We start from the raw sequence: 12,924 nt of genomic DNA on the forward strand, positions 1-12,924 counted from the left end.
GAGATGCTTTAGGTGGAGTTTTTATGATGTGGGGCTCTCGGTCTATTTCTAAAGTGTATACTTTAGTGCGCGTTCTTTCCCTTTTGTTCTTATTGAAGTGAAAGGGAGGGGTCAATTGTGGGTTTCCTTAGTGTATGGGTCTACCTAGGCCTACTCTTAGGAGTGTGTTCTAGGATGAGCTTTATTACATTTTTGGGTTTTGTTCCTCTAGTTGGGTAGTGGGCAGGGATTTTAACGTGGTGAGATTTTTGGGGGAGAAGGAAAAAGGGGGAGGGGAGAGTTATTGCTAGTTTGCAACATTTTGACTTGATTATCTGGGAGTTTGGTTTAAGAGATCTACCTTTGAGCAATGCTACCTATACCTAGTCTATTAGGGGTGGATGGTGGCAGCTAAGGTAGGGGCTAGTAGATTGGATAGATTTTTTATTTTTTAATGGTGATTGGGAGGATGAATTCTCTAATCTCTCTCAAACTATTCTTTCAAGACCTACTTCTGATCACTTCCTCATTGTGCTAGAATCAAGTAGGGTATCTTGGGGTCCCACTCCTTTTAGGTTTGAGAATGTGTGGTTGGATCATGCTTCTTTCTTTTAAGCCATCAGTAAGAAGATCTTGGGGAGAGGACAAGGAGGGGTTGGGAAGGTTTTAGGTTCATGAGGAAGTCGAAATATCTTAAAATGAAGCTGAAATCTTGGAATAAGGAGGTGTTTGGTGATGTTACTGTTATAAAATGTAGAATCCTTGGTGAGTTGGAACCTTTGGATAAAAAGGAAGAGGAGGCAAAACTCTCATAGAGTGAGGAGGTTAGAAGGAAATGAGAAGCTGGAGGCAAATAACTGAATTCAAATGGGTCAAAGAAGGTGATTGTAATATTGGCTTCTTCTAGAGGCTTGCTAATGGAAAGATCAGGAAAATTTTGATTAGGGAGCTTGTTGGGTTGGGCCGGGGGGGAGGAATTATTCAATCCTAATAGGATTGCTTCCGAGATCTCTTATTTCTTTGAAATTCTCTATTCTAAGGCGGAGGCTTGGAGACCGATGGTTGAGTGGTTAGACTGGAATTCCATTTGTAGAGTGCAGATGCTTTGGTTAGAGAGACCTTTTGATGAGGAGGTGAGGGGGATGATACTTTTCAAGATGGATAGGGATGAGGCTCTGGGTGCTGATGGCTTTAATTTGGCTTTCTTTTAGGATTGCTGGGATATTATTAACGATGACTTGCTTAAAGTTTTTGCTGAATTTTATGGGAACGGGAGGTTGAGCAAGAGCATTAATTCCACTTTATTACCCTTGTGCCTAAGAAATCTAGGTCCATCTAGATCCATTAATGTAGAAGACTTCAGGCCTATTAATCTAGTCTCTAGTGTTTAAAATCATCACCAAAGTTCTAGCTAATAGGTTGAGTGGTGTTGAATAAGTCTCTTTCCACAACCTAGAGTACCTTTTTGTGGGCCGGGGGGGGGGGGGAGGTACAAATAGTGGATGCTATTTTGGTGGCTAATGAGGTGGTGTATATTATTTGTGGGAGGAAGAAGAGAATTCATTTTTAATTTGGATTTGAGAAGGCCTATGATACAATTAGTTGGAGTTTTTTGGATAAATTTTTTGTGAGAAAGGGTTTTGGTCAGCGTTGGTGCAGGTGATTAGGGGGGTTGTTTGTCTAATGTGCGGTATTTTTTGTGAGAAAGGGTTTTGGTCAGCATTGGTGCAGGTGGTTAGTGGGTTGTTGGTCTAATGTGTGGTTCTTGGAAGTAGTGAATGGGGAATCTAAGTCCTGGTTTAGGGCTTCGAGAGGCACTAGACAAGGTGATCAATTTTCCCTTTTTTTTTTTGTTCATTTTTGTAGCTGATGTGCTAAGTAGATGGTGGATAGGGGGATGGTGAAAGGGTTGGAAGTGGGGAGTGAGGGAGTGGCATTCTCTCATCTTCAATTTGCCGATGATACTATTTTCTTTTAGGAGGATCATAACCTTTCTTTCAGTTGTGTTCTTGGTATCCTCAAAGTCTGAGAGACTGTTAGGGCTTAAAATAAATATGGGGAGAAGTGGTTTAGCAGATACTAATGTGCTTGTTCATCAAGTTAGGAAGCGGTCTTCTTCTGTGGAGTGTGGTATTTTAGAGTGGCCTCTGACTTATTTACAGGTTCCTTTGGGAGGCAATCCTAGATATGCAGAGTTCTGGAATTTGCTAGAGGAGAGTGGCTAAGAGGCCTGATCGTTGGAAGGGGCCACTTTTTTCCTTAGGGGGTAGAATCACCCTAGTCCATGCCTGCTTATCCAGTATCCCGTTATATTATTTGTCTGTTCAGTATTCCAGTGAGGATTGCTAAGAAGATTAAGAAAATCATGAGGATTTCTTGTGCTTCAGAGTCGAGGGTTTTAAGGATCATTTAGTAAGGCTCCAGGTTTGAGGTCTAAATTGGAGGGAGGGCTGGGTCTAAAATATTTGGTGTCTAAAAACATCGCCCTTTTTAGCTAAGTGGTTATGGTGTTTTCCCCTAGAAGATCACACCCTTTGGCATAGTGTGATTAGAACCAAGTATGGCTTTGGTGAGAATGGGTGTGATACCAATGTTAGTTTGCGATGTTCATCGGAGAGCCCATTGAGATCTATTTCTCAAATTTATCCCCTTGTTTATGCCTCACATTAAATTTGTGGTGTGGATGGGTTCTTGGATTCGATTTTGGAAAGATTCATGGCTGGGGAAATGATATTCTAGCCACATCTTTTCCTCATCTCTTTCGTTTGAGCTCAGGGCAAGATAGTACGGTTTCCTTCTTTGTGGTTGACTCGGGTAGCCCTCTGGTTTCCTGGAACTTTCATCCTTGTTGTCGTTTTTGAACAGTTGTCATCTTCCTTTACCTAGGGTACTTGGTCTTGGGTTTTGGGTCATTTGGGGGGTATATTCTTCTAAATCTTTTTTTGAAGGTTTGACCCATTCCAATTCTTGTTTTCCCCCTATATTCATGTATTTGAAAGGCCAGGGCTCCCCCGAAATTGAAGGCTTTCATATGGCTGATTGTTCTTACTAAAATCAATAAAATCTGCTGCAGACCAGGAGACCTTTTGAAGGCCTCTTCTCCAGATGCTTGTGTGCTATGTTATTTTTAAACTCTGATTATGCTTGGAGAATTTGAAATAAATTATTTGGTTGTGATGGAAGAGTCTTGGATCTGCCCGGCATTATTGGAGGAATTGTTGTCTATTTCTTTGAGGGGTTTGGTAGAAGGAAGGAGAGGGTTGCACTCTGGAAATGTGGTATTTTTGCAGTGTTGTGGGGATTATGGTTGGAGCGTAATGCATGGATTTTTCCAGGCCGAAAATCGAATTGGCAGTTGGTGGTTCATTACCTGGCTTCTTCATGGTGTGTTGGTTTCAGTTGCTTTTAAGGGACTTATTTTTTTGGAGGTTCAGCAAGAATGAAGGAATCTTCTGCTCTGAATATTATTATTTTTTTTCTAGTTTTTGTTTTATTAGTTTATTTTTTCTGGATCATTCCAGAATTTTGATGGGAGAAGTCTTTTTATCCTTTTTGTAAATTCTCCTCTTATCAATCAAATCTCTTCTTTTGTTATAAAAATAAATAATGGGAGAATGCATTATCCTGTATGATCTTCCTTGCTTCTCGTAATAAATTTATTTGTTTATATCCAAAAAAACTGTATATCATCATTGCTCTTTGTCACATGGATTTTGTATCCAACCAGTTTCCCTACTGAATAATTCGTTATTGCAGCTTATGCTGCCTACTTCCCTATATCATGGTTCAAATTTATTAGTTGGTACAGTCTCTATCCCACTGATTGGCATTGTATGCAAGACTCTGCTTATGCAATTTGATTGCAAAGTGGAAATTGGAAAATATTATTGAGCGGTTGAGTGGTATACTTAAGTGGCTTCTGCAAGATATAATTGAGCAGTGACAATGTCTTCCAGTTGCTACAGCCTGCCATTTACTTAATTGGATGATTCCAAATAAAATTTCTAAATTGGCCCTCAAATATATTGTACCCCTTCCATATTTTTTCTCACACTGGGAAATGTCTCTAGTTGGGAGTATATTTTTTTAAATACTTTTTAGAAAATGGAATTTCTCCTCTTTTAGAAGTCTTGTTCATACCTGTATATGTGTGCTTGCTTGATGAATATTCTCTAATTCTCTGTGTGTGTGCATGCCCATGTGTGTTTTCAGCATGCTTGAGTAAGCAAGTCCATTAATCACATAAATGAAGGAGACAAACAATAGCTGCTGTCTTGCCTCCATACCTCCTTATGGGATGAGTGGAGGTGAACATTAACTTGTAGACCAAACTAGTTGTGTGGACATTTGGTTGAACAAGGTTAAAGTCTGGTATCGAGCTAAATTGATTTTAGGATTGCCTTCATACCTCCTTATGGGATGAGTGGAGGTGAACATGAACTTGTAGACCAAACTAGTTATGTGGACATTTGGTTGAACAAGGTTAAAGTCTGGTATTGAGCTAAATTGATTTTAGGATTGACTGTTATAGATGTGTGTATGATGCCATTCTGTCTCTACAATTTTAACTTGATGACTTGCAAAACAAGAAGGGCCCTTTAGCACCTAGCTTGTCTTAAAACAGTGATGTAACTATACTTTGGGATTTCAGTGCTGTGGTTGTATGAAAACTTATGTAGTTTGTTTTCTGGTATTTGCATATTAAACTTTTTGAATTTTCTGCTACTTGGCCTGTTGCAGTTAATTCTGAACAAAGTCCTCTTGCTGGGCTCGAGGAATCAGACCATTGTTGGAAGACCTATATTGCCAGATGCAGCTGTTCATGCAGTTGTTGAGGAACATGTAAGATTTTTGTTTGTTGTTTCTTCTTTTGTACTGCCTAAGCGCACAAAGTTTTCTTATATATGCATAAAAAATTTAAATAAACTCTCATCTAGAATAGAAAGAAGTTAAAAGTGAATATAGCTTTATCATCATGTGAAACTTACAGGCCATTATTCTCCTCCCTATGAGTAATATCATTGCCTTATCATTTTTTTTTTTAAATAGTGAAATTTCTTACATATTATGTGTAGGAAAATTCATTGGACTAAGAATAAGTATTGCTGTGCTCTGTGAACTGGAATGCTTCTTATAAAATGTATCTAAAATTATTTATCTTTGATGTCAAAATGAGGAGCATGAGTGAAAAGCTTAGAAAGATGGCATAAAATGAGCTGGACTTGTGGAAGTTTTAAATTAATCAAGAAGTAGCTCAAATATGTGACACATTAAAGGTAGATGAACTAAATTTTTTGTGCATGCATTGAAAGCACTGACAAGAACATGCATTGAAGGAGTTGATTTGTGTTCAGTAGGGCTGCAAACAAACCAAGCCAATCATGCGCGTCTCAGGAGCTTGGCTTGCTTAAGGCTTGTTCAGGCTCGTTCGTTATTTAAATGTGTGATTTTCAAGCCCAAGTTTTAGGCTTGTTTAATAAACAAGCCGAGCCTGACCATAGATGAGCTCGGCTTGTTTTGGCTTGTGAGCAGCTCGACTATAGGCTTGTATAAGGCTTATTTCAATTTCAGTACTTAAAAAAATCTACTTAAATTGTTAAATTAATTATTGTTGACAAGATAAACAGGCATGAGGAAGGGGGCTTATATAGAAAGAGGGGAGGCCCAAGATGACTTCCATCTTCCATGTGGGATATAGGAAGACTTTTATTTTCACCTATATAATGTACGGTTGACAGCTCCACACCTGGTTGTCTTTTATGCATAAAACAAATTCAACATTCTGCACCCATGGCCATCACCTACATAGATATTCTATGCAAATGTTCTATGCATCTATCTTGTACATCCAAATTCCCCAAAATCCCAAATCTAAAGACATCATATGAAAAAATCAAGTCGGCAGCTGTCAAAGAAAATAACAATAATCAAATTGGGGTTGAAGCGTGGGCAACTGGGCACCGCCATAATTTAAAAACACATGTTCCTTCTCTCTCCTCACTAGTGACGATCTTGAACTCTAGAACCCCTTCAGCTCCTTCTACAACACAAGCAGCTGGAATTTGGCTCTGTCAACAATTTCGTCTTGTGCAGGGGAGACACTCTTGGCCTACACAGTGATGGCAAGCAGCTGAGTACCGCCGGAATCTAGTGTTCGTCGGAGGTCAGTATTTGGCATGTTGATTCCTTATGGTAGTCGTTACCCTCTACAGATTAGGGATTGTTGTTGATCATGAAGGTTTTTCAATCAAATTTTTTTGTTAAAGGAGCCAAGGCTCTGGAGGCCAAGCTCATCGTTGTTGGAGGAGATGAAAGAAATGCTAGTTGTCCTACATCAATCACCTCACAACTTACCCCTCCTTACAAAATGCCACTTGCTCTGGTGTATGTACATGAATATGAGCAACATGCTTGGGCCTCGTCAACTCTAGTAGATTGGGCTTGCTGTTGAAGTGTACTTTGTATTTTAAACGTTAAAAATTTAGGCTTGAATTAAGGTGAAACAATTTGAACCCGAGCTTGTAACTTTATTTTCGAGCCGAGCTCAATTTCAGTTTTTTTAGCTCGTTTTAATCTAGTTCGAGCTCGAGCAGAGCTTTTTGTTTATTGAGCCAAGCCCGAACACTTTAAAGCTTGCCTTGGCTTGGCTCGGCTTGGCTCGGCTCGGCTCGTTTGCAGCCATAGTGTTCAGCGTTCTTGATTGGCATGGTGTCATGGGGTAGCAACATCCCAAAGCCACAAGATTTGCCTTAATTTACCTTACGCGCAATAGAGTCATGTCTATGTTGCAACAAGACTACACGAAGCCCTGTCCAACCATGCTCATCCAAATACATGGAAACGCTCATGGATCCAATTCAGTGATCAAATCTCGTGCAATGACAACCATTGTCCCAACTCAGATTGTCATTAAGGAATCATGACGCAAACAAAGGTGTTGAATTTACATTCCATGAGCACTGAGGGTTACTCCCATCCCACATCCCAATCCTCATGTAAGTATCCACAAACCAAAGGTATGGAAAATGACACCATATATTGGAGACAATCAGATATTCAACTGGTAAAAGATGACCCTAAAATGTGGCCCTATACTCCAATGGGTCAATCTATGGGACTCCTAATCTCACCTGGAAGCCCAAGACACACCTCGAGAATGTCTAGAGCCTGTCCTCAAACCCTCTCAACGTTTGGGTGCTCATTTATTACCCAAATGGACACTAGGGGTGGTAGGGAGCTCACTTGTTGTTCTCCCTAAAGTAATAATTTTTCATCACATTTTTTGCTTAAGCATTAGTAATCATCCATATGTTCGAGAATCATACATCACTTGCTCGAAAAAGCCACCATGATAATTATTTGGATCCACTCAAAGTGCGCCCTTATGACATCTTCACAAGTGAATCCATGTTCACATTAGCTCCTGCCATGACCTGTTTGACATGAGCACTATGCCCTTCCAAGGCTGCTCAAGTGGTCCTCTTGCTTGTGACGTGGATGGAAGAACATGCGACCATGATATCTTTCCTCACTCCATCTCAATGTTTTAAAAGGGTGGCCTCGATGCTTTTTTATCCCCAAAACACACCTAGGCACAATTACAAAGGTGAAAATCCCTAAAGGCGCATGCCTTCTTGTGCTATGCATATGCTCTAAGAAAAAGTGTGCCTTTTAGGCCTTCGCTAGAGAAGCGTATGCATGATAGGCTATTTAAGGAAAGAACTATAGTTCTTGCTCATTCATTCGTTGAGGCTCTTCAAAGGATGAAGCCTCCACTAACGAATGCTCCTCTCTAACGACCTTAAACAAAATTTCATATGGTTAGCTCGATGACAATTTAATTTTCTTGGGTGATCTCTCTCCATTTCGATGACCTAATTGGGATGCTCAATGCCCCCGAACTACTTAAAAGCTTCTCCAAATCTTGTCTTGATGACCTCTCTCTTACTTTCGCTAGTGGCGATGGCTGTCCATTTTATTTGGAGATTTATTCAACAAAGAGAGACGGGGGATCTAAGAGGCGAACGAGGGAGGGAGGGATATACCTAGTTGCCTTGGCCTTTTAAAACATTGCTCCATATCAGCAATGTCTTTGTTAAAATACCCATGAGCTTCTTGTTGAAATTGCAACAAACACAAACCATAAGCCTCTAGAAGGTTCGAACTTTTAAAACAATCCCCACGCTCCTAGTTGACATCATTATTTCCATGTATGCCTAAACTTAATCTCATTAGAGAACCCTCGCAGAGCATGTTCCCAAATGCAAAGTCATCTGCAAAACAAGGCCCAGATTGATCTTCAACTTCCTCTGAAAATGATGTTTTGATCTCCGATTTCTTGATGAAGTTGCAACACCAAGAAAATTCATCCAAACACATACGCTATCAACAATCCTTCATACAACAAGTAATGATGATAGAAAAAACTTGTCCAACACACTTCCACTTTACCAATCCTTGATACGGATTTGTATTACGTCCTTACACCTAAGCAACCCAAATTTCCTTCACAATTTTGAGTATAAGATCAGTCCGTTGATACATTAATGGCAACACCTTTCCAATATTGACCTTGAGTTTCCAAAAGCAACTCAAGTAAAAGACGTATGCCATTCGAGTAATGTAAGGGGATTTAGACATCAATTTTGACACATGTCAGACCTACTTTCGTATGCTGTTTTAGTAATGTGTCCCTTATCAAAATTTGTAGCCAAAGACTCTTTAGAGGCTACACCGAATTCTTTTCCTCAACAAAGGGTTCATTTTGAATTCCCTCTTCCCAAGGAACTCCCTAGTAAAGTTTCCTTGCTTTCTTTTCTAGCTTTAATGTTTGATAGATAGAGCTTTTACACCATACCCACCAACAACAACAGCTAGGTTGAAGCCCCATTAGGTGGAGTTGGCTTCATGAATCCTTTTCTCCCAATTCAACTAATTGAGGGCATTTTCCTCAGCTAGCTTAAAAGCTATTAAGTCCTGCGCTATCTCATTCTAGTGATTTTAGGTCTACCCTACCCCTTTTAATACCATATACAAAAATTACGAGGACTTCCCAAAAAGTTTGATCCAAATGATAATTCACAACCCTAAGTTTCTCGAAGAGAAACCCATTTTGGGTTCACACTTCCTTTATGTCAATCATCTATTCGTCATCTTTGCATTCCAATATAGAGAATCATGCTACTTTCAAGAACTCTTTACACACCTTGGTATTCATGATGCAAAGACAAAGTTCACATCCTTGAAGTTCTCCAAGTGTATCAATTTCTTTTATGATTCATGATTCAAAAGTTAGCCTTTCCATTTCAAATATCCATCACCATGACAATGCATACTGCTTACAAGAACTTGCTCCAATTTAATGCCCATACCTTGAGACTCATTGTTCCATTCCTGCCTTAAACACTTGTACTTGTAGTTACCAATTCCAAATTTTTCCTTTCATATTCTAGCCCCAAACCACCCCAATTCTTTGTGGCTGATTTTCTAATTCCATTGCCCCCTATCTTTTCCATTTCAAACTTACGCTATTATTGCAAACTTCGAAAAATGTGTCGTTTGGCCAAGCTGCACTAAAAATAAACCTACACTAAACACAAAAAGCCCATCGGCCAATGCAACACATTAGCCCTCTAGCAAAGCATGGTTCCACTGCCCTTCGCAATCAAATCTCATCGCCCTCTATTGAGGGTAAAGATAATGCCGTATGGCCACCGGCGCAGAAGCACTCAACTGTCAATTCCACAAGTTACAATCTCTCAACTACGTTCTTGGAACCCAAACCATGCATTCTTAGGGTCTTGTTTGGTGTCATTGCTGTTTTTTGTTTCTATTTTTTTCACTGTGAAGAAATAGATTTTAAAAACACGCTTGTTTATGTTAGTTTTTTGTTTCTGTTGCTATTTTTCATTTGTTTGCAAAAAAGCTAAAAACCAGATTTTATGGTTTTCAGTTGTTTTAGCATCCTGTTGCCAAAAATTTTAATATCTAGAAATGGTTTTTTTGGATTAAATTATTTATTTTATGCATTTCTAAATTAAAATCAAAATTAAATGATCATATTAATTAAAATATAATTAAAATAAAAATATGCATAAATTTCAAGAAATAATAATAAAGTCAATTACAAAATACCTTTACTATTCAATTGTCATGTCCAATAAAACTTGTATTGTAAAGTAAAATTTGAAAGTAGAATAATTAAGTAAAATAATTAAAATAAATTTTATTTTTATTATAGTAATTTTTTAATGTGTATTATTTGAAATTTTATTATTCTAATCGTTTTTTTATAATATTACTGGATTTAAAGACGAAACTGAGCATTTTTTAATTAAGTTTTTAACTTGTATTAGTTTATAAATGTTAACCAAATAGGTTGCTAGTTTCTAGTTTTTAGAGTTTGTTTTTGGTTTCTGGCTTTCATTTCTGATTTTCATTTCTCTAAATTTTTTACAGTAATGCCAAACGACCCCTTAGGTTTCCAACAAGCCTTCTCAGCAACATTCATAGTCCTTGTCGAGTTTACACCCTTAAGTTTTCATCACCACAGTGACTAGCTCTAGACTGCAGTCTTATGTTTCAAGGAAGATGCGCATAGGCTTTCACCAATTTCCCCCCTTTCCATAGATCCTAGGATCTCTCCTCTCCCTTTGGAATATGAATGTTCTGAGTTCAATGAAAGGCACTTTTGGCTAAAGCTTCTGCAATCATCCATTCCCTTGTGTCTAAGAATATTACCTCTGATTATGGAGCAAGGACACCAAAGGAATGCCGGTTTGATTGCAAAATGAACTCAAGTGCCAACAAAATTGGAGAAATCCTATAGTATGCATGCATAAATACCCACCTTAAATGTGTTGATATTCTCAAGCATCTTAGTTCCCAAATAAATAAACCCTTATCTCGGCACCTAGAGCATTGGGTGCACTCAAGCATCTAGATTTCCACAAGGTAATATGTAACATGACCAGAGGGGAGAGACTGACCAATACTCACCCAAGGGTAGATTGATCATTCCTCCACTCAATGTCACATCTCAACTTCCTCCAAGAGAGTTGATGCACATATTATTAATCTCATTTTGCTCTCAAAGGTGAGACCTTATCAACTGTCATGAGCCAGTAGAATTCCAAGGCCAAAAGAATAACCTTTGCCTTAATTTGCCCAACATGTGACGGAGTGACGTTCTTGTGGTGACAAGACTGCCCCAAGCCCGTCCAACCATACTTATCCAAATATGGGGAAATGCTCATGGATCCAATTTGTCAACTCTCATGTTATTGAGGGACTATGACTCCAATAGTAAGGGTGTTGAACTCATGTTCCATGTGTACAGGGTAAGTCCCATCCCTATAACCCAGTCCTTGTGTAAGTTTTTGTACTTGCCACTAACCACCCACAAATTGAAGCTAGGGAAAGTTGCCATGTACTACTTGATATAGACATATAAAACATCCCTTGATTGTCCTTCTGGTAAAAGATGACACCAACCTAGGGTAACCCGAAGGCCAACATGGTTGCATCTACCAACCTATTGGTCAAGAGTGACGCATGACCACTTTTTTTAGATGGGACTCCCTATACCACACACAAGTGCAAGACACCCCTGCCCTCGAGCCCTCCACGAGGTGCTCTTTTAGTGCTTAAAAGGATGCCAAGGGTAAATTCATGTGGTGTTCCCCCTAAAGTAATTAATCTTTCCATCAAATTCTTGCTTACATATGTGTAATCATCAGCGGGTTTGAGAATCATACATCACTTGCTCGAGAACTCCCCATTTGTAAATGCCTAGATCTGCCACAACATTATAGCCACTCTCAAAGTACATCCTATGACATCTCTATAATCTAATCATTGCTCATATTAGTCACTTCCAAGACATCCAATATGAACAATATGCCCTTCTAAGGTTGTCCAAGCTACCTGGCTTCACTATATTGAAATTGCAAAAAATATTTTGTTGGCAACTCAGTGCAATGGCACTGGGAATAGAGTGTTGAAAATGTTTTTTTGTACCAAATTGCTTTAGGTACTGAGTAGTCTCTTTTGTTATTGATGCATCATTCATATGAAAATTATTGCCCAGAAACATAGAATCTTGAACATTGGCCTTAATTATAGAATCTGTAATCCTACATTGTAATTAACTAAGAAAGGATCTGGCCTAACACAAAAAGGATTTGCAGAGCTATAGTTTGGTAAAGTTCTTCCCTTTTGCACACCGTATAAAATATTATAACCTGGGCCTGGTTCCATATCATGGGACCTAAAAGATCTCTGATACACTTCTTTAAGTATGGGTTAGTTGGAACAATGTTTGTCATTGGAATGTTATTGCTGTTGGGAAGGTACTTCAGATTGGCATATTTTTTTGAAGTCCAAGATTCAGAGTAATGGAGGTATGGATCCTTTTTCACCACCTGTGAGTTTTTGCTTTGTTTTGTTTTTATACAAGTCACATTGACTGGAAAAGTTTTTTATTTTTTTATTTTTTTATTTTTTATTTTGCTATCAGGTATATTGGTTGCTTGTACATTTAAGCTGCCTCATTTACCTTCCCTCTTCAACAAAAAAATTCATGGTTGACTTTTTTCAAACCTATAAAATATTGTGTTTTTACTCATCTTTTGGTAATTTCTTTATTTCTTTGCCTTTCAGGCATTAGATGCCAAAGTAATTATATTTAAGAAAAAGAGAAGGAAGAATTACCGGCGAACCAAGGGACACCGACAAGTAAGGGATTATCTTTACAAATTCAATTTAGTGCATCCATGTTGATCATTTCTTGTTCTTATTGTGTGGATTTCCTTTTCAGGAACTGACTAAGCTGCGAATAACTGATATTCAAGGAATTGAGAAGCCAGACACAACAGCAGCTGTGAAATCAGAAAAGGCAGCTGGCAAGAAGGCAAAAAGAGAAGCAGTTGCGGCTTAAGAGTGGCA

At 38.6% G+C, this 12,924-nt stretch overlaps 1 protein-coding gene across 2 annotated transcripts in view; it reads left to right on the top strand.

Moving 5' to 3' along the window:
- Nucleotides 1–12,924, top strand: part of LOC131144604 (large ribosomal subunit protein bL21m) — a 38,199-nt gene that overhangs the window by 24,880 nt on the left and 395 nt on the right. Inside the window, exons 3-5 of one of the 2 annotated variants that reach the window (XM_058093336.1) lie at nucleotides 4,720–4,821; nucleotides 12,640–12,714; nucleotides 12,797–12,924. The exon at nucleotides 12,797–12,924 is cut by the window's right edge and continues 395 nt beyond it. In XM_058093336.1, coding sequence (XP_057949319.1) covers nucleotides 4,720–4,821; nucleotides 12,640–12,714; nucleotides 12,797–12,916 — 297 coding nt within the window. In that variant the 3' untranslated portion in view covers nucleotides 12,917–12,924. Of the gene's footprint in view, nucleotides 1–4,719; nucleotides 4,822–12,329; nucleotides 12,715–12,796 lie in introns of those variants that run through there. The other variant, XM_058093337.1, reaches the window with a different exon arrangement.

Source organism: Malania oleifera, chromosome 12, assembly GCF_029873635.1.
Source record: "Malania oleifera isolate guangnan ecotype guangnan chromosome 12, ASM2987363v1, whole genome shotgun sequence".
NCBI classification, from domain to species: Eukaryota; Viridiplantae; Streptophyta; class Magnoliopsida; order Santalales; family Ximeniaceae; genus Malania; species Malania oleifera.